The sequence below is a fragment of the Phyllostomus hastatus genome, unplaced genomic scaffold (genome assembly GCF_019186645.2).
Source record: "Phyllostomus hastatus isolate PE091 unplaced genomic scaffold, TTU_PhHast_1.1 phas_scaffold_21, whole genome shotgun sequence".
Lineage (NCBI taxonomy): Eukaryota > Metazoa > Chordata > Mammalia > Chiroptera > Phyllostomidae > Phyllostomus > Phyllostomus hastatus.
Window position 1 is genome coordinate 47810267 of NW_025334017.1, and position 20519 is coordinate 47830785.

General features: G+C 67.6%; 1 protein-coding gene across 1 annotated transcript; it reads right to left on the bottom strand.

The window, feature by feature from the left end:
• Positions 1–12323: 12323 nt before the first annotated feature.
• On the bottom strand, positions 12324–19881 carry GPR20 (G protein-coupled receptor 20). The gene is made up of 2 exons (XM_045861402.1): positions 19837–19881; positions 12324–13828 (listed from the first exon to the last, which is right to left on the bottom strand). Exon 2 carries the CDS (start codon positions 13784–13786, stop codon positions 12701–12703), a length of 1086 nt encoding a protein of 361 aa, XP_045717358.1. The 5' UTR covers positions 13787–13828; positions 19837–19881; the 3' UTR covers positions 12324–12700.
• Between the last annotated feature and the right edge of the window lie 638 nt (positions 19882–20519).

Sequence of the window (20519 nt, forward strand, 5' to 3'; positions counted from 1 at the left end):
CAGTTGGGGGGCTTGGGTCCACACTCGGGGGCTCTGTGGCCAAGGACCCTGGTGGGCATGACAGGGATGGGGACAAGGGGTGGGCTCTGAGCTGGCACCCGCTCCTGCCCTCGGTATCGGAACTCATGGGAGCAGGGGTCACTGGCTGGTGTCCGTGGCCACGGCCCTGGGCAGAAGTGTCCAGGGGGTGGCACATGGTGCTGGAGCCGGGCAGGCCGGTGCGGAGCAGGAAGGACCACGATCATCAGGATTCCTGGAGTAGGGGCGGCACTTTATGAGGCAGAGCGGGCGGTAGGAGAGAGGTTCACCCCATCCATAGTCCCTGCTGACCTACCCGACACCGTGGGGCCGAGACGTGGGCCGTGGGGGCCTCTGCAGGGCACCCCTTTCCCCCGGATGCTGTCACAGCACCTGCACCCACCCCTGGGGTCACAGTGCTTTGATTCTGCGACACTGCGGGTCTCCTGGGGAAGCAGACACTTTTTAGGGGTGTTCTGTGTAGCAGCTTTTGTTCAGAGCACTTTTCAAACAAACAAACAAACAAACAAGCAAACCTCTTAGTTATGCAAGAAATAGATTTTACCAGCCCATTTACAGGCCAGGAAACAGCACCTCAGGGAGGTCAGTAACTTGCCCATGTTCACCCAGCTCAGGGGTGGCAGACACAGGACGGAGCCCTGCCCATGTGCTGACGAGGTGGGCGCTCCCCGATTCATCTCTAGAGCCCCCATCTTCAGACCCTGGCGGGAGCAGCGGGCCCCTCGAAACAGGTTGCATGAAGCCGACCCGCCGATGGACCGGAAGGGAGGCTGCTCTTGGGTGCCCTGGTCCTGGGTTCAAACTCTGCTCCCCCGGAATGAGCTGGGTGCCCTTGGGTAAGCCGCCTCACCCCTCTGAGCCCCAGTGTCCCCCTCTACCAAATGGGGTACTAGATACTGTGGAAAACAGGTTGTGAGGGTTCCGTGGGAAAATCCTGCCAGAGGCCAGAGCCAATGGACTCGGTCGGACAGTGAACAGCATTTACAGTGATTCCCGACGGGGGGGGGGCCAGGGAGGGTGGCTTGGGAGGGCCTGAGTGGGTGCTGGGCATTTGGGAGGCTGTGTCAGGGCGTACCTCCAGGTCTGCAGCCCCTACCCACAAACTGGAAAAGGCACCACCTCTGAGCAGACACAGGCCCTTGGGCTCACCGGCTTGGCCCCTCAGAAGAGACCCCGTTGTCCCCCTTTAAGGCCTAAAAGGGTTGCAGCTCCCCCTCAGTCCTCTCCCAGCCCCTGAACTAGGGCTGGGTCGCGTGACTGGTTCTGGTCAGTGGATTTGTGAGCAGGTCCAGGGCTTAGTGTATGGCTGGGGTCTCGGCTCAGCGTGCGACCAGAGTCAGGGCTTACTAACGCAGCCTGCGACCACGGTCAAGGGTCAGGGTGTGACCAAGATCAGGATTCACTATGGGACTGGGCTGGGGACTTAGAATGTGGCTGGCGCTAGGCTTGGCGGGTGACAGAGGCCCGGCCAGTCTCGGAAGCTGGCTGTCACAGTGCAGCCCTCTCCCGCCGGCACCCCCGGTGCACCCTGCCGGACGCCGGGGTCGGCCATGCCTCCAGGGCGGCCCTCTCGCCCTGTGTCTGCCCTCCTGCTGGCACCACACATTTCTGCCCAAACCTGGGCCCCTTCCCCGCTGTCAGCGTCCTGCCTATGTACCTGCCCCTGCCCCAGTCTGACCTGCAGATTCTCCCTCCCCTGCCCCAGCCCTTGTGCACACACCTGGGCCAGGACACAGGTGAGACGGAGGGCGAGGGAAGCCGGAGAAGGGGTTCGGGGGAACCGGGAAGCATATGCAGGTGCACACACGTGTACCTGAGCACGAGCAGGCAGTCCGCCCCCCGCCCACAGACCCAGTGAGATGGGGAAGGGCCTGAGTCCCCTGCTGCAGGCGGCTGACCCTAACCCCCGCCCCGAGACCCACTCTCATTCCGCAGGGAGCACCCTGAGCCCAGAGAGGGCGCCCATTCACGCAGCATCACACAGCAGAGAAAGCCCGAGGCGACGGCAGAAGGCGGCCGTCTGGCCTCCCCTCTGTGGCCCCAGCAGTCGAGGCCACTCCCCTGCCTGAAGGCTCCCGCCCAGCGCTGCCCTCGGCTTCACGGTGATGTCACTGGGGTGTTGGGAGGCTTCTGGGCTGCCCCCAGGAAAACTTCTAGTTTTCCAAAAGAGAGTAATGCTCAGCCCAAGGTAGGCACTCCCAAACACCCGACCTGGTAACCTGGTGGTGGGGGAGGGGCGGCGCTGGCCGCGCGCCCAGAGTCCTGGCACCTGTTTACGCCGGTAGCTAGGAGACGCCCTGGCGGCGCTGCCCTGCTGAGGCCTGTCTGGGCCAGGGGGTGCTGAGCAGCGGCGGTGGCGCGAGTAAAGAAGCACCCGAGCCCTGGGAGCGAGGGCGAGGGCGGTGGTGGACAGGGCGCTCTCCTCTTCCTGCCGGTCCACTGTTCGGTTTGCAAATGATGCCGTGACCTTGGCCTCGGCTGGGTGAGGAGGGAGACACCCCTCCCTGCCCTCTGCTCTGAGTCCCGCCTCTGCGTGCGAATCAGAAGCTCTTAAAACACTTTAAATCAAGCGTATTGAGGTGACATTGGTCAGTGACGTGCTGTGAGTGTCAGGGGTGCAACCCGACCGCAGGCACCTGTGCCCCACTGTGGCCCGGGCCCGACGTCCGGTCTCCTCCCCTGACACCTGTCTGACCCCCTACAAGGGGGTCCTGCGGCACGTTCGCTGAAAATGACCCTGCCGGACACCCACAGACGGGGAGTGCTCTTGCGGACCTTAAATACTTATTAAAAATGAGAGCGTACCCCAAGTAGGCTTTCATGGAATGTAAACTTTTTAAAAACCTGGTTATTGGTCTGCACGGTAGGTACCCTGGAAGACCCCGGTGCCTGGGCCCTGGGGGGTGGCCAGGCAGCCTGGCCGATCTCCCACCTCCATCTTGGGTGGGCTCTGGGGTCAGCCGGACCGGGTTGCAGCCCCTGAGTCACCCCCTTGGGGGCCAAGCAGCCGGGGAGGCGCAGCGGAGCCGTGGGGGGCGGGCTGTCTCTCGCCCACCCCTCTGAGCCGTGTGTGGAAGTGTGATTCCCCCGCCGCTGCAGAAAGGGAGGGGCTGAGGCTCAGCGTAGAGTCCACCCAGACGCAGAGCAGGGTCTCAGCAGCCGCCTGGTGCCCCCAGCCTCCCCACCCACCCCCTGGAGACCCTCCCTGTTCTCTGCCACACCTGAGCCCTGGGGCGCCCGGACCACGCCTGCCCATCGGCAAGGCCTCCCCCACTCCTGCCCCCAGGGGACAAAGGGGCTCGGGCAGTTCAGGGCTGGGCAGCCTTGTCCCCTCTCTTTCAGACCCCTCCTGTGCGCCAGTCTCCCGGACTGTGGGGGTGGGGGTGGGGCCCGTTCTCCTCTGGGCTGTGCTGAGGTGAGGGGCCAGGCACAGCTGGTCCTCGAGGGGCCCCAGGCTCAGAAGTCTGACGAGAGGGGGGTCCCCGCCTCCTTGCAGGGCTTGAACAAGCTCGCAGATGGCACAGGGCACTGAGACGCCACTAGAAGGGACACAGGCAGTTTGGGTGGCAGCGGATGACTTCAGCAGCGTCCCCACTGGGTGACGGGCTGCTCCCGGGTGGGCTAGGGGCCAGTGGCCTTTGGCAAGGACCTTGGTGGCACTCTCATCCGTGAGTCATTGGTGACGGGAACATTCATTTATTTAAGTGGCTGGCCCGGCCCAGGCCTGGGGAGACGAGGAGTTGCTGCCAAGGTTGGCTGAGGGCACCTGGTGGGGGTGGGGAAGGCACCCAAGGTGTTCCTCCTCGGGCACCTGGTTGATGTCCCTCGGGTCTGCTGGGCCCCGGGCCCTGTGCCCAGCTCCATGCCCTCCCCGCCGGAGGGGCAGGGCGGGCAGGGGAGGGAGTGCCTCTCGCACGGGGTGGGGGGGGCCCGGGCAGCGGGGCAACACTGGCAGGCCCCCCGGGCCCTGGGGCGAGCAGGACGGAGCAGAGGCACAGCGTGGTCCTGGGCGCGGAGGAGCTGGGCACGACGGGTGCTGCCCTGGAGCCCCCAGAGGGAGCCGGCCCCGCTGCCACCGGGGCCTTAGGACCCCGGCCCTTGGGAACTGTCAGAGCAACCGTGGGCCCCTGTAAACCGCAGCGTTCGGGGTAATTGTGTGTAACGGCAGCCACAGGAGACCCAGCCAGCCTTTCGGGGGCTGGCCGGCCGAGGCCCCAGGCCAGCGCTGGCTGGAGCCCTGGCCAGCTGCCATCACAGCGTGGGCGGGTCAGGCCGATCCCGGGCCCCCCCCCCCCCGTGGTGGTCACCGGGAGTTCAGCCTGGCCCACCAGAGTGGGTGGACTTGGGCTCAGGCTGCCCCGGGTCCCTGGCGGCAGGTAGCCTGTGGCCCTGGGGCGCCTCCTGGAATGGCAGGTATGCGGGTGACAGAAGCTGCGGCCGTCTCTAGGACGCCTTCTCCCCGGAAACCTCAGAGCCCGCAGGGGCGCCAGGCCCGGTGGGTCACGTGGATGGCCCTTTCCACTCTCGGCACAGCCTGGCCCCGGGGAGCGCCCGGCGGGGGCCGGGGCGGTGCTGGGCGCCCCCGCATGCTGCAGGCGGCGTGTGCGGCCAAGGGCGTCCCCGGTCCTGTTCGCCGCCGTCATCCCCGTTTTTCAGATACGGGACTTATAAAAGAGGCTTTTTTTTCTGGGGGCAAAGCTCACATGACATAAAATTAACCATGTTAAAGCAAAAGGCGCAGGGCATTTGGTAGGGTAAACATGTTGGGCCGCCACCACCTTGACCTAGTTCCAGAACATTCCCTCACTCCACACAGAGAGCCTGTCCCCAGCAGGCGGTCACCCCTACCCTCCGGCGGCCCCGGCCACTGCTGCTTGTGCAGCTGCCTGTTCCGGAAATCTCCGGGGAGCGGGGTTCGGGCTGCCCGTGGCCCTTGCGTCTGGCTCCTGCCACGCGGCCTGACGTTCTCGGGGTCCATCCCCCTCGCCCGTGGGTGTCGGCGCTCCATGCCGTCACACGGCTGAGCGATCTCCTGGTGTGTGGTCGTCTGCCACGGCTGTTGAGCTTTTCCGCCTTCTGGCCGCAGCGAGTGACATGTGAGGGACCTGAAGCTGAGAGGGGTGCGGGCCTGCCGGGAGCCCGGGGCCGCTTGGGTTGGAGCTGGAGTCTGAACTCCTCTTTGGGGGTCCCACACCCCTCACTGCTCGAGCCTGCGCACCCCTTGGGACTAGGGCCTTGACCTGGTGGCTTCTGTGCCCCCAGGGACAGCCCTGCCTCTGAGCGCCAGGCCGGGCTGGGCTGGGCCGGCCCTTCCCATCTCCCCGTGGCATGGACGGGAGAGAGACTCTGCCTGCAGGTGACTCCTCCCTGGGGCTGCAGGTGCAGTGAGCTGGTGGCGGCAGGGGCTCTGGGCCCTGAGGTCGGAGTCTCAAACGCTGAGTTTCCGAAGTCCCCGAGTGTGCCCCGCCCCACCCCCAGCACGGCAGACCCCAGAGGAGGCAGGCCCCGCCTGCACCCCTGCAGGGGCCTGGGACGGCCACCGCCACCACCCTCCTGTCTCTCCTGGAGGTGACGACCCTGACGGGCCTCAGGGTGGGGAAGGGGGAGGGGACCCCCTGGCGACGAGGCCCGGAGTCCTGCTGCGCAGGTCCCTGCCCCGTCCCCCCGCCCCGGCCCGGCAGCCGGAGTCTCTGTGGGAACGGACGATCTCTGGGCCCAGAAATAGCCGAGTGTGGACAGAAATAACCTCGGCCTCCAAAGAGAACATGGAAAATTAAATGGGGAACATTAGCATTTGTCCGGCACTTTCCACGGTCATCATCTCACTGGGCAGGTGACGCTTCTGTCCTCGTTTTAGGCAGAGGGGAACTGAGGCTCAGAGAGGGCAGATGACCCGCCCGCGGCCCCTCCGCCAGGCCACCAGCCCTGGGCTTCCCCCGGTGCAGCCTGCACGTCCGCACCTTGGAGGCTCTCCCCCCGCCCAGCGCCTGCTGCTGGACCCTTGCTTCTCTCCGAGAGGCAAACTCCTACTTATCCCTCAAAACCCAGCTCCATGCCACGTCCTCTGGAAAGTCTCCCCTGACCCCGTGGAGGGCAGCTGAGCCCGAGTGTGGGTCTCTGCCAGGACCTCCCCACACCGTGGGCCCCTGGAGATGGGCACTGTGCCTCAGTCATTGCTGTCTCCTCCAATTCTATGCCAAGGAGCATAGTAGGTGCTCAGTGAATGTTTGTTGAGTGACTGATCAACGGAGCCTGTTCTCACTCACAAGCAGCAAACGGTGGTGGAATGCTTGTCCCTCCCCCTGTGTTTCCATCACAACGGCCAGAGGGGTTAGGCCTTCCATTCGTAAGGCCATTTTACTGGCGGGGTCTGACAGGTGGACTCGCCTGCCCAGAGGTCACACAGCAACTCACAGCTGGACCTGGGATTTGAACCCAGCGCCACAAGCTTGGATCTTTGTGGAGGGCCTGCTGAGAGCCTGGCACCAGGCTCGGGTGGGACTCGAGGAGGGCGGGCACTGTCCACTCCCTTCTCCCCCGTCCCGGGGCTGGCTCTCAGGGGTAGCGTCCGAATACCCGTCCTCACACCCAGCCACCCCTCTGCAGGGTCTGCTGAGCCTCCCCACCAGGCCGCAGGGACAGCGCCCTGGGGGTTCTGGGAGCATCTCTGAATCACGTACCTCCCCGTCTCACCTTCCTCAGGCTGGCCCCGTACTTGTCGTCCCCTGTGAGGGGGTCCTTGGAAGCTGAGGCCCGAGGCCACCCCTGTGGGAGGCTTAGGGGGCTGGGAGGTGGAGGCTACGGCGCAGGGGAGAAGGGAGGGACAGAAGGTTCTAGAGCCGTTACAGTAGAGGGGGATCCACGAGAGGATTTCAAGATTCTGGTTTAGAGCGTTGAGGTTCCCTGGCCCGGGCCAGGTGGCTCGGCTGGCTGGAGCGTCGCCCGAAACGCCAAGGCTGTGGGTTCGATCCCCGGCACGGACACCCAGGAAGCAACCAGGGACGCGTGAATAAGGGGGGCGACCAACCGGCCTTTCCCTCCCTCTCCCTTCGCATCTCTCTCCCTCGAATCAATAAACTAAAACGTTTAGACAAGTTCAGAACAAGAATTAAGGTTCTGGACTACTGCCATCCCTCCACCCCACAAGGGCCTGGTGGCTGGGGAGCAGGAGGGCGGCTCCGGGAAGTGGGACGGGCCCACGGCGGGTGCACGGAGGAAGGACAGGACAGGTCGGGAGGGGAAGTGCGTCCCAGGGGAGGACCAGGCCTGGGACGGTGGCCGTTGCTCTGGCAGGGGCCCACTGCCCACCCCCTGGGGCGCGCGCAGGCATGCTCGGGGGCGCGGCCGGTCCCACCTGGCCCCTGGAGGGATGGCAGGTGCTGGGCTGAGCTGGCAGGAGTCGGCCTGATGCCCTCGGACCTGGTGCCCTCCGGCCCAGGCCGCCCCCTCAGCTGGGCCGGGTGGGAGCTGCCTCGTGGATGGAAGGTGGGCAGACGGAGACGTGGGAAGTGTCAGTCCGGCCGTCCGGCTGGGGTCTACTGGACACTGTCTCCTCTGTCCCTACGAGCAGGGCCTGTCGCTTCTGCCCGACAGAAGAGGTCAGGGACCCCTGAGTCACTCGTACCCGGGCCAGTCTCCCGCTGGCATCCGTCCACCTGTCTGTCCTCTGCCTCCTCGCTGCCCGGGCGTGGGGCAGGTGCCAGCGCTGTGGCTGGGAGCCTGGGCGCTGCCGTCAGGACATCCCAGCCCTCGGGCCCTCCTCTCTCCCGCCGCCACGGCCAGCTGCTCCGCTGCCAGGCTGGGTGACTCACGGCAGGTGTCTGACCTGCTCTGGGCTCACGAGATGCCAAGTGAGGTGACGCCAGGCCTCGTTGCACGGGGCGGGCTGGCTCCCCGTTCGACCGCCCCTCCCCGAGGCCCCCTTGGCTCAGCTCCCCCCCGGCAGGCGGGGAGCTGCGGACCTGCAGCGAGGCACGGCCTGGGTTTCCCTGACCCCCTGTCCCTCCCCTTCCCAGGCAGCTCGGGCCAGCAAACTGCAGTGACTCCGCTCCTCCAAGCGCCTCTCCAGGACGTCAGGCTGCAGGGCCACCTCGCTCAGGGTCAGGTGGCGAGGCCAGGTGGAGGGTCCCGGCCAGCCCCGAGTAGCTGGCCGCCTCTTCCAGGCCAGCAGCGCCACCTGGTGGCCTCAGGCCCCCAGACACCTTGGTCCAGCTGTGGGCATCTGCAGCGGATCAGTGGCAGGAGCTCACCCAAGGTCACAGGCAGCTCCGAGAACCCAGCAATCCTGAGCCCAGACTGTGCTCTCAGCTCTGCCCCTGCCAGGTGTCTGCAGGTTCCAGGGGAAGCCCAGAGATGGGGTTTACCCCCGGGGGACGCGTGGGAGAGGGGGTCTTAGTCAGTGGGATGGGGCATGTGGCGCGGCGGGGTTCCGCTGCGACCGGGACCCCTGGCTCTGCCCGGCGCAGAGGGTGCTGTGCAACGAAAGGGAGAAAATGAGTGGGGGTGCCGGGCCCTTCCGGGGCACCCCCTTTCTGCTGTTATCTCGGGCTCATCACCGATCATTACACTCTGAGCTCCACGTGTGTTCGCACACCCACGTGTATATAACACACCCACATGTAATATGTGCATGCCCACATATACCTGCATGCACACAACTTTACCCATGCACAACGCACGTCTATACACCACAGTCTACGCAGCACACGCACAGGCACACTCGTGTCTAATTTGCAAAGCCCCCCTCTGGGTGGAAGGCGTCAGTCAATCATCCCCCACTTGACAGAAGACGAAACTGAGGCTCAGGATGGTGCACGACTCGTTCAAGATCAGAGAGGCTGGTGTGAGTGCGGGCTGTGGTGTGTGGGGGGACACCCTGTTGCCCGTGGTGCCTGCCATGGGCTGGGCAATGGTGCCCCATCTGTGAGCCTCTGGCCTTGGGGTCCCCAGAGCTGACCCTGCTGTCCTTTCTGAGCTTGGCACTGGAGCAGACGGGGTACAGTCTGAACTCCTAGACCGCCCCCTCCCAAGGCCCCCGGTGCAGTCTGGGCACCCGGGGTGCACAGGGCCAGCTGCCCTGCCACCCCCATGACATCTGGATGCAAAGGCCTGTGGGTCCTGGGCCCTGGGCCACACTGGGGACGCTGAGGTCTTCCTGGGGCCACCGCTGGGGTTCCGAAGGCTGAGTGCAGGGCAGGTGACCGTGCACCTGGCCTGCTCTTCCCGCCAAGTTCATGCCCCACCGCGATCCCCACCAGGGACCCCCTCAGGAGCTCCCACTCTGTCATGAGCTACCCCGGGTAGTCATCCCTAGCTTGGGATACGACAGAGGACCCCATATCCTACAAGGTCCCCTCTCTGCCCAGGGCACCCCCCATCCCTAAGCCGGTGCCCTGGAAGCTGGGGGGCCCCAGGGGCAGGGGAGGCAGAGCCTCAGGCTGGTTTTGAGCATGCAGAGTGGCCCCCTGCTTATGTCCTCGCTGGGCCCACAGGAGGCGGGCGTGCGGCCCTGCTGGGTGGGCAGAGGGAGCAGGCGGCCTCCCCCGCCCCGCCCCGCCGCCAGGCCGGGGCGCCGTGTGCTCTCAGCTCTGATTACGGATGAGGAGAGTGAGGCCCAGAGGGGGGCAGGACGAAGGCCAAGGTCTCTGGGGCTCCGCCCCCAGGCTCTGCCTGCTGCCGGCGCACCCTGGCCCCCCGCCACCCTGGGATCCACGGAGCAGGGCCTTTGCCACTTGGGCAGAGGCTCCCACTCACAGACGGCAGAGCTGGGAGCGTGCTGCGGTCAGACCAAGGCACAGAGTAGAATGGGCCCCCGCCTTCACCCAGGGTGGGAGGGGCGGCCAGCGGAGGCTCTGGGGATGACTGCAAGTCCGGGGAGGCTCTCAGGGACGGGCAGTCGTGCAGGACTTGGGGTTCACCCAGGGAAAGAGCAGGGGCGCAGGCCTGGCTGCACGGTGGGCGGAGGGCGGGGAATTTCCCCAGCCCTGTCCTGTCCCCCTCCCCTCCCCCTCGGCCCGTGCGGGGGAGCCTCCCCTCCGGCCGTCGCTGAGCCGACTGGTCCCACCCCTGCCCACAGCCTTCCTGGCTCTGTTCCGATGCCCAGGGGAGGGGGTGGCCTTGGCCTGGCTCCCTGGTCGGTCTGGGATGCACTTCTAGCTCCTTTCTCAGGTGGCCTTCCGGAGCCTCGGGCCAGCGGTCCCCACACCACTCTGGGTCTCCCTCTCCTTCTCCGTGAACTGGGAACGCAGGTGCCTCAGGGGTGGGGACCCGCCCCCCGAGGGTGTGAGGATGAGGCAGTGACTGGCCCGGGGGTCTCCGCACACCCGGGGGTGTCGCAAGTGTGGAGTCTGAACCAGGACGTCAGGGGGGGACATCCGTCTTCGCAAGGCGCCCCACTCCCGCCTCGGGCGACAGAGGCCCGCAGGAAGCCCGGCGGGCGCCACGGTGACACTTCCCGCTATTAATGGAGCGCAGTGTAAACAGGCCCTAATATTTACGTCCAGACGCCTCCGGCCTCGGAGGGTGCCAGACAGCGAGAGTGATGAGCCCGTCCCGCCAACGCCCTTCCCACCCCGTGCCTCCTGGGCCGAGGACAGAGACCCAGTGGTGTGTGAGGCAGGAACTGGGAGCCGGGGGCCCAGGGCCTCAGTTTCCCCATCTGTGAAATGGGGCCGACAGCCCCAACCTCCCGGGCTTGCGGGGAGGTTCAGAGAAAGGGACAACTCGGTGCCATGTTGAAGCCCACAAGTACAGCCACAGTTCCTGCCTCTCCCGCAGGTGACAGCCAGCTGACCCTCCCCTTCCCCGCTCCAGGACACACCGTGGTGACGGAGGACCCTGCAGGCGTCCTGGCCACCCTGCCCACGTCCACCTTTCCTCCCTGGGCGTAGTGGAGTTGGGGCTGGGATGGGGCGACGGCCCACTGCCTGGCGGTCGGCTCCTCTCCCCCGTGACCGTGCCCTCGCCCTGCCCACAAGTCTGCCACCTGGGTCCCCCACCCCTGCCCTCCAGAGCAGCCAGCCCGAGGCCCCCCGCTGCGCTGCAGTCAGTGACGGCAACACCTCGAACCCCCCTTAGGAGTCCCCGACTGTCCCCAGGACTGAGTGCAGGGGTCACGCACAGGCCAGCACCCGGCTGGGTGCCCCGAGGGACCCCTGCCCACCAGCTGAGGGAAAGGCTCGAAGGGGACACGCAGGGTTGATTAAGGAGGAAGGCTTCTTGTCGTCGAGGAGACATTTATGTCGGATATAAGTACACATGCCATCATACGTTGCGCGGGCGTTTGGAAAGTCTGGAAGGGAGGCCATGAGGAGGGGGAGGCAGAGGCCTCGCACCCCGGCCCTTGAGGCTCAGGAGGAGGGAGCCATCATCTGCGGGAGTGTGGGGGCCCAGCCCCCAGCCCCTCCAGGTGCGGGGCCAAGGGAGGCGGGGGAAATAGAGGTCCACCTTGCAAGGGTTCTGCGCAGAGGCCTTCAGTCTGAGCTCTCAGAGGTACGAGGTCGGCCCCCCACTTCTGCCCCAGCCCTGGAAGACTGGCAGCCCCCCTCTGAAGCTCAAATGGCAGAAGGCTTCCTGGGCCCGAGGCCCTTGCGGTCCCGGAGGGGCCCAGGCTGGACGGCGGGACTGCAGACCCGGCGACCAGAAGGCACGTGGAGGCAATCCTGGAGTCCAGAACGGAGGAGGCAGCCAGAAGCCTGAGCCAGCGAAGGCAGAGCCGGAACGAGCTGGGGAGGGCGGCTCCCAGAGCCCTGCTGCCCGGGGCAGAGCGAGGGGCTGTCTGTACGTGGGACGGTGGCCGCGTCCCTGGTCCAGGTGTCCTCCTCCCCAGGACGAGGCCGTGAGCCCCACCAGCCCCTGGGGCAGCAGGCAGGGTCTCTGAGAGCCTTCCTGGAGTGGGGGGCCTTGGGGGGGTTTGAGCAGATGCCACAGGACAGGCCCTAGGGGGGTGTTGCCTGGGGGACGCGGGGTGGGGCCCTGACTCGGACGGCCAGCACCTGCTGCGTGCCCTCCCCTGCATGGCAGAGGGCGGGGAAGTGGCCTCTCCTCTGTGGGGTGGCTGCAGGGTCAAGGGTCAACCCCGAGGTCCGAGTACTGGCTCGCAGAAAAGCACGCCCGGGTGGCCTCTGGTCTTACCGTGCAAGTCTGGGCCCCCTTGGCGGGGGTCCTGCCCAAACACGGACCCCTCACGTCACTCACGCGATGCTGTGTCCCCGACGTCTCCTTCCTGTGCCTGTTCTCTCTGAGGGGGGCGGGATGGAGGAGGGGGCCGGGTGGGGGGAGGAGACCTCTGCAGGCGGACTTCCACTCTCTCCTCGGAGTCCCCACTCTGTAAAAAGATCTTTGTCCCTGTCTCTGGGGACCCCCTTCTGGGGACAGAATGGCCCAGGCAAGAAGGAGCTCCTGTCTACCCTCTGGGTTTTCCGTGGGCTCCAGGGGTGAGGGGTCATCAGCATTCAGAGCGCCACACCCCACGGGGAGCCTGGGGCAGACATTGCTAATCAGCCAGAGCCCAGCGGCCTTAGAGTCGCTGTGCCGTGCCCTGGGCAGCCATCACCAGTTGATCGAGGAGAAATCGATTTGCCATCCAGGCAGAGCTGGGTCCTGACCGGGCACGCTCAGCCCACCCCTGACCTTCGGCCCCCTTGCCGGCTCCTGCTGCCAACTATGCCTCGGACCCGTTAGCCAGGGCTGGCGTGAGGGCGCGAGGGCCGGCGCCGAGGCCGTGATGGTGGCCCGAGCCCCTGGAGTCCTTGCGCATGCTGACCGCGTCGCCGACAGCGGGCTCGCCCTCGGCCCCACGCCGGCGGAAGAGGCCGCGGACGGTGGCCTGGAAGCCGCTGGTGACGAAGCAGTAGACGACGGGGTCCAGGCAGCTGTTGAGGCTGCTGAGGGTCACGGCCACGTGGTAGACCACGAGGCTGGTGCGGCGCGGCACGTCGGGCCACAGCGCCACGGCCACCTGGCGGGCGTGGAAGGGCGTGAAGCAGACGAGGAAGATGACGAGCACCGTGAGCAGCAGCTGCATGGCCCGCACGCGGCGCCGGTGGCCCTGGCGCAGCAGCCCCGGCCGCGAGAGCGCGCACACGATGCGGCCCGTGAACACGCTGATGACCAGCAGCGGCAGCAGGAACTCCAGCACGGTCAGCGCGAGCACGTGGCAGCAGGGCCCGCCGCCGGCGCGCACGCCCAGCACGGACAGCGTCACGGCGCCGGCCGCCAGCCACACGGAGACACACACGGCCCGGGCGCAGGCGGGCTGGCGCCAGCGGCGGGAGCCCTCGGGCTGCACGATGGCCAGGTAGCGGTCCACGCAGATGCAGGTGAGGAAGAGGATGGAGCAGTGCATGTTGAGGAAGTAGCCGAAGACGTGCGGGAAGGCGCAGGGCAGGCAGCCCGGCGAGCCGTAGAAGACGGCGAAGCGGGTGGGCAGGGACAGGCCCACCAGCAGGTCGGTCACCACCAGGTTGACGGTGTAGGCCACGGACGGCGTGGCGGCCCGCGTGCGGCAGCAGAACACGTAGAGCGCCAGCCCGTTGAGCGCCAGCCCCGCCAGGAAGATGGCCCCGTGCACGGCCATCAGGGCCAGCCACAGGCGCGGGAAGCTGGCGTGCAGCTCCTCGTCCAGCACGGCAAACAGGTGGAACAGTGGCCTCTCGGGGGCGCTGAGGTTGGCCCCCGGCGCCGCCGCCACCGCCGTGGCGTTGGGGGCTGCCCCGGTCACGGGCCCCGTGGGAGACTGGGAGGGCATGGCGGCGGCGGCGGCGGCAGCCGGCCCGCGCTTGCCCCAGGCCTGGGGAGAGAGAGATGGGGTTACTCAAGTCCTGCCTGGGGGTTGGGGGTTGCACCCGGCTGGTCTGCCCGGTGAGCCCCCAACACATCCGCCTCCATGCCTCCGCCCGGCCCAGCCGGGTGATGCCTGCCTTGTGTGCTCCCCTGGCCCTGGCCGGCCTGGGGCTTTGGCTCCCCGGCTGCAGGAAGTGCAAACCGCTGAGCTGCAGGCCCGAGGTCCCCAGGACCTGGAAGGCAGAGGTGACAGCTGTGGCACAGCTGAGAGCTGGGGGGGCCCCCTCCTCACTCTCTGTGCAACTTGGGGTGAGGAGCCAGGCAGCCCTGGACCCGGGGCCCGGCCTGCACAGACAGCAGCAACCCCAGATCCTCAGGACGAGAGCCCAGCAGCGCCCAGCGCCCGGTCGGTGCCAGAGAATCCGGCATTCCGCCTGTGGCCTGGCCCTCACTGGCCCACCCTGAGGGTCACCCGACCCTGGCCCCGCCCTCCAGGCCACCCGTCTGTCCTCACCTCCTCCAGTGCTGGCACCGGGTCAACACCTGGGATGAGGTGCCTCTTGCGGAGCCTTCCCAGGGGCAGGGAGGGGGCCAAGAGCCAGCTCCTGGGTGGCCCTGCTCCCCCCCAGCCCAGAGGGGCCGCTCCCTACTGGCGTGGGCGCCCCACAGTGCAGCGTGGCTCCCTGAGGCCGGAGCTGGAGCTGGGTCCCAGGGCTGTGGGGCCCGAGTGGGTGTGAGTCAAACAAACCTCTCTGTCTGGGGGCCCAGGCGAGCCGGCGGGGTGGGTGGGGGGCTGGGCTGGGGCTGCCCACTCTGTTTATGCTCCTGCTGAGCTGTTGAACTTGCAGAGATTTATCCTTTTATTTATAAAGGAAGAGTTAACGGCCCCCAGCCCCACCCTGCTCGCTGGTCCTCCAAATAAGGACATTTCTGGCTTTTTCAGGGAGAAAGGCGAGAGCTTTGGGGAGAAGCAGGGAGGGGGGCGGCACGTGCACATCCGGGGTCTCAGTGCGTCCACCGGCCCTGTGGGGGCAGGGCGGACCCTCCTCCCTCCAAGTGGCCACAGGAAGTGGACAGGCCGGACGCTGCCCACTTCTCCAGCCACAGGCTCCCTCTGGCAGCATCCACCCTGTGGAGTGGGGACTCTGCGTCCTGCTGGCTGGGGCGGGCATGGGCCCAGCGGAGGGGCCCTCGATAGCTGAGGCTCAGGCCCCAAGGTGGCCTGGAGGGACCCTGGGAAGAACAGGTGGCCGCCTCCGCCCTTGGGTTCAGAGAGGTCAGCACCTGCCGAGGTCACCCAGCTGAGCTGCTGCCTCTGCAGGCCGAGGCTGCCGGGAGGGGCCAAGTACTGCCCGGGCCGGTGCGTGGCCCCCCTGGCCAGCCCCGGGACCCTTGGGCCCAGGCCTTGGCCCACGTTCCTCCAGGTGGGCTGCCTTGTGCTCAGGACCCCCACCCTTAACAGGGTCAGTGGACGCAGCTCAGGGAGACAGGAGTGTGGGGGGCGCCGGGGTGGGGAGAGCCCTCCCGTGGGCGTGGGCGTGGGGGGGCCTCCTCCTCTGGCCTGAAGGGTGGGGAAAGAGGGTTGCCGGGAAGGACGGGGGGCGCCCCCCAACGAGCCCCCCTCGGCTGTGAGAAAACCATGCCCTGCAAACTGAGGGGGCCGGGAGCTGGCGCGGGGGGCCGGTGGCCAGGGTTTCGGGACTCCCTCGTGCCTCTCAGTTTCCCATGAGTCTGTGCAAGGCGCCGCCACTGTCACAAGCAGAGACAAACAGTAAACAGCACGGACGGGCTCTCTGCGGACGTTCCGGAAGCTCCCCCAGGGCCAGCGGCTCGCTGGCGGGCCCGGCCTCTGGGCAGGGCTGCAGGTGGGGTGTGCACAGGGCGCCCCGGGGGCTCCGGGGGCCACACGGTGAGGAGGGGAGTCGGCCAAGCACGTGCTGGCTCTTGGCTTCGGGTCTGAACCCTGATCTCAGCAAAGCTGACCCCGATCCCGGCCACCTACTGACCCTGCCTCCGCCACACACCGGGTTACAATCCTAGGTACGTGGCGAGGCTGCTCTGGCATCTGTCATGCTGGGCCCGACCACGGTCACAAGCTGAACTCTGACCCCGGTCACAGGCTGGGCACCGACCCTGGTCACAGGCTGGGTTAGGGTTATCCCTGACCCTGGTCACAGTCTGGGCTCTGACCCCGGTCACAGACTAATCCTAGACCCTGGTCACAGTCTGGGCTCTGACCCCGGTCACAGACCCCTCACCTCTGACCTTCCACACCCACCACCTCTTTCCCTGTTCCCTCTGCTGAGTCTGGCTCTCACTGTCCCTGTCCCCTTGCCCCCCCCTCATAGACCGGCCCCTCCACCTCACAGTGACCTGCACCGACTTCATTGTTCGGTGCCCCCCCGTCCCCCCCCGGGGCGCTGACTCACGACCCGCCCGTTTTGCAGGGTGGGAGCTCTGACAGTGAGGCCGCAGGCCCCGTGCTCGGTCCGCCCACGGGCACCGCCTCCTGGGCAGGTGGCCCTCGGATGTCCATGCCGACCTGCCCGCTGGCTGTCCCCTCCCGGGCCAGGGCAGGGGCCCGGCTGGGAGTGTGTGCGCGGGGACACCGCCCACCCTGCGTGGCCCCAGGAAGGTGATGTCCTCTCCGGGCCTCGGTTTCCCCGCTGGTCGCCACTGCCTCAGCGCCGACTCCACAACACCCCATGGGATGGACCCCTCCGGCCCCTGACTCTGCGTCGTCAAGCCTGTGCCTTTCAGGGGGCCCTGACCCCTGAGCTGGGGCCCTGGCCCTCTTCCACCTTCCTAGCACACCCACGCCCCCGTGGCAAGGCGGGGGGACACCGCAGCTGGCGACAGCCAGGCACTGGGCACTGTGGGAGGGTTGGAGCAGCAGTGCTGCCCAGCAGGGGGCGGCCTTGGGCTCCCTCTGAGCCTCAGTCTCCCTGCCCGCAAAGTGACAGAGCGGCAGCTCCTCCTTCCCTCCGTTCCCCAGGGGAGGCGTGGCAGCTGTGGCTGGGGTGCGAGACTGTAACTGCCCCCCCCCACGTCTGGCCCAGGCCTCCTCCGCCAGGACTCGAACCCGGGTCTGCCAGGGGTGTCCCACAGCCAGGGCCTGGACCCTGAGAGGGCAGGCGGGCACCCAGGAAGCAGGCCCCTCTGCCAGCAGCGACGGAACACCCACTCCCCACACGCCCCTCCTGCCTGGCCTCTAAACATAGCCCGGAAGGGGAAGGAAAGTGCGTTCCTCTGTGCTGACAGCCCGGCCCAGGCACCCATGGGCGCAGTCGGGGCTCCGCCGAGCCTGGGGGAGGCTCAGACCAGGGAACCTTCCCAAGGAGGAAGAACAAGCATCTTTCCCCAAGTCACTTGACCCTGTCCCCTTCTGGGGCTCCCTCTCTGTCCCACCCGATGGCCGCACCGACTAACGGGGGCGCTGTGTGCCCCACTGCCTCCACTCACAGCCCGCTGCCGGGTCGCTGCTGGGTGCCCAGTGACACACAGCCGGGATCTCCCAGGGGAGCTGGGGCCATGCTGACCTCCTCTCCCGGGCAGGTAGGGCGTGTCCCGGCCTGTCTGTGGCTCCTTTCAACCCCCCGGCCCGGCCCTGTGTGCTCTCTGCGGATGCTCAGCCACTGGGCAGAGGGGACCACAGAGGGGATGTCCAGCTGCTGGGCAGAGGGGACCACAGAGGGGATGTCCAGCTACTAGGCAGAAAGGACCACAGAGGGGCCCACAGGGGAGCCTGGGCTCCACCGTGAGGCGCCAGGGGGCTGCCTGTGAGTCTGCCGCCACCTCCAGGGCTGGCGGGGAGGGGCAGGTGCGGAGGCTCGGCCCAGCTCTTCCCTGACCGAGGTGCTTCGAGCCCCTGCCGTGGGCCCGGAGCTGGGCTGGACCCTGTGCACCCACACGGCAGTCCCGGGTTTGGCAGACGAGGGAGTGGAGGCCCAGAGAGGTGAGTGGCGTGCCCTAGGTCACACAGCACGAAGGTGTTAGAGCTGGGAATCAAACCAGGTCCTCCTGCTCCCGGGCCCACACAGGGGCAGGACCGGGCCGGGGTGGGCAGTGGGGGGTCCTCTCTGGAGCCTGGGGTTTGTGCACGAGGAGGTTCTCCGGCACGCAGCACCCATGGGTGTCCACACCCCCGGCAAGATAACTTTCCAAGGCCCGAGTAGCTGCTATTCGGGGAACCGCGGTCTGTTTATTTTTCTGATTATTCTTGGGTTCATGGCATCCGCTTTAGAATATCGCCTGCTGGTTTTGGCTGCTCCGTGCCTCTGCCAGCTCCCGGGGCCCTGCCTGAGGCCCCCAAGGGGGGCAGGCCGGCTCCAGGTCACCTGGCAGATCCTGGGGAGTGTCAGGCAGAATCTGGGTCCCTTCCTGGCTAGGGCTGCCTCCCCCCAGCGCCAGGAGAGGGCCACTTGTGGGCACGGGCGGACCGCCGCTGAGGGCGCCTGGGCCTCACTGCACCTGACCGCCGCCTGCGCCAGCCCCTGATGAAATGTGAGTTTCTCGGGGAGCAGCCCTGGCCTCACTGCACATGGGGTCCTGTGGGTGCTCGGACAGCTCTCGCTGCCATCGCCGCCCTGCTGCAACACCTCACCCCCCACCATGAACCCTCCTCGGGGCAGCGGGACGGGGGGCCAGGCTGCACCTACCCGGTCCCAGCCTCGTCCGTCTCCCGCAGACCCTCAAACTGGGGCGCTCAGCCGGCACACACTCCGCCCCCTGGGCCTGGCATGCCATCCGTGCGTGCACCACCTCGCACCCTCCCTCTGTCACCACCCCACGCTGTCCTCCTGAGCCCCTCAGACCTCCTGGTGCCCTGGACACCCGTCCCCTGGGGCCGCACGATTCAGGTGTTGTCTCCAAGACGGCCCCTTGCAGGGTGTCGCCGACCCCTCCCCAGGCGCACCCAGTGGGGGCCGCCAGCCCCACTTTGCCTGTGAGGCGTGCCTGAGTCACCCAGAGGGGCCGGGGGAGCGGGGGTTTGACCCCTGCCCTGTGGTTCCTCCCACCTGCACCATGCCCCGGAAGTCCACTCGCCCGGTGGGCAGGGCAAGGGACAGTGGAGGCCTCGGGGCAGCAGCTGGACCAGGCTACACAGCCAGGGAGCCCCTGCAGGGCAGGTGGCCCTGGGTGGCCTTCTGGCTGCGAGTGACTTCGTGTTGGGAGAAGGACATGGCCAGTGGGCAGTTCGGCGGCGGCCGGTCCGAGGGCCGTGAGGGACGCTGCCCCTCCGCCCTGCCTGTCCCTTCCGTTCCCACTCTGCCTGAGGCTTCACAGCTGCTCCCTGTCTGCCCGCCCGCCGCCACCCTGGCCCCCGGCCAGTTCCCAACCCGGCCGCCCGCCCCCTCGGGACCCTGCTCCTTCTCACAGGGCAGTCACCACTGAGGGAGCCGGGCCGGGGCAGAGCCAGCCCCGAGGTCCACGCTGCGGGTGGGCGGTGGGCCGGGGCCTCAGTTTCCCTACCCCAGGCGGGTTGGGGAAGGGCGCGGCTGGAGAGAACGGCCTGAGCTGCGGGCTGGCTCTCCACAGGGGGTGTGCCCTGCTCGGAGCCTGTCCCCACAAACCCCTCAACCCCAGCCTTGCCCCAGCCTGGGGGACGGCGGTGGCCGAAGTCCCAGAGCTCATCCGGTGCCTCTGGGGTCCCCCACCCCGGGGGCCTGGACAGGTGGGCGAGCAAGGTCCGTGCCTGGCTCCCAGCGGACGAGCGAGTGTGTTGAGTGAATGAATGAGTGAGTGAGTGAGTGAGTGAGACCCATAGAAGCGTTCCGGGGGCTCGGCAGCACAGGGGGGGCTCTGGGGCTGGAGCGACGCCCCCCGAGCCCTTGGGAGCTCCCCCGCCCTGCTCTGCACCCAGCCCAGCCCGTCTAGCCACCTTCCCGCCGGGGCTCAGTTTTCCCATCTCTACAATGGTCTGCAGGGTGGGACCTCAACACACCTCCCGGCCTGGCGGATGAAGACGCCAGCCCCGGCCAGCTCCGGAGGCTGGGACGGCCCTCGGGGACTCACCTCACCTTCGCCTGCCCGGTGGCTGGAGGCAGAGCCGGCGCTCCCTGCGCCTCCCTAGCAGCTGTGTGGCCACTCCGGCGGGGCAGGCCGGGGGACGCGCCTTCCTGGGGCCTGACGTCAGGCCGGCACCCGCCCGGGTCTCCTTTTGGGCAAAGGCAGCAGAGGTGGGGGCGGGGCGGGGGCGGGGCGGCTCCCTTTCTCCCCTCCCCCCTCCGCCGGCCCCTGGAGGAGCTCCTTCCAGGGCCTTGGGGGGAGGAGCTTAGGGGCTGCACAGAGTCCGCGGCCCTGCCTGGCCGAGGAGGAAACTGAGGCACTGAGGTGTGGGGCCAGCAGGGAGGGGTGGCGGCTCCAGCCCTGGCTCTCTGTCCCCCGGTGTCCTGTCTGCCGATGCCGCAGGGCCCAGGAGAGTGCGGCCGGCCTCTGAGTGCCAGGGAGGTGGGAGCACATGCGGACCAGTGTCCTGCCTGGGAGGGGCCCCCCGAGGCCCCCCGGGCTCTGAGGTCCGCGAGTTCTGGGCCTGGGTGTGCCCTGGGAGCCCGAGGGCCTGCCTGAGCAGCATTGGGCCCCTGAGCCCACTGGTGCCTGCCCGTCTGAGGGGGGCCTGAGTGTGGTGGTGGGGGGGCTGGCACCAGCCCGAGGCCACGCACGGCCCGGTGTCACCCCTGTGAGGGCTGGCCGCTCTG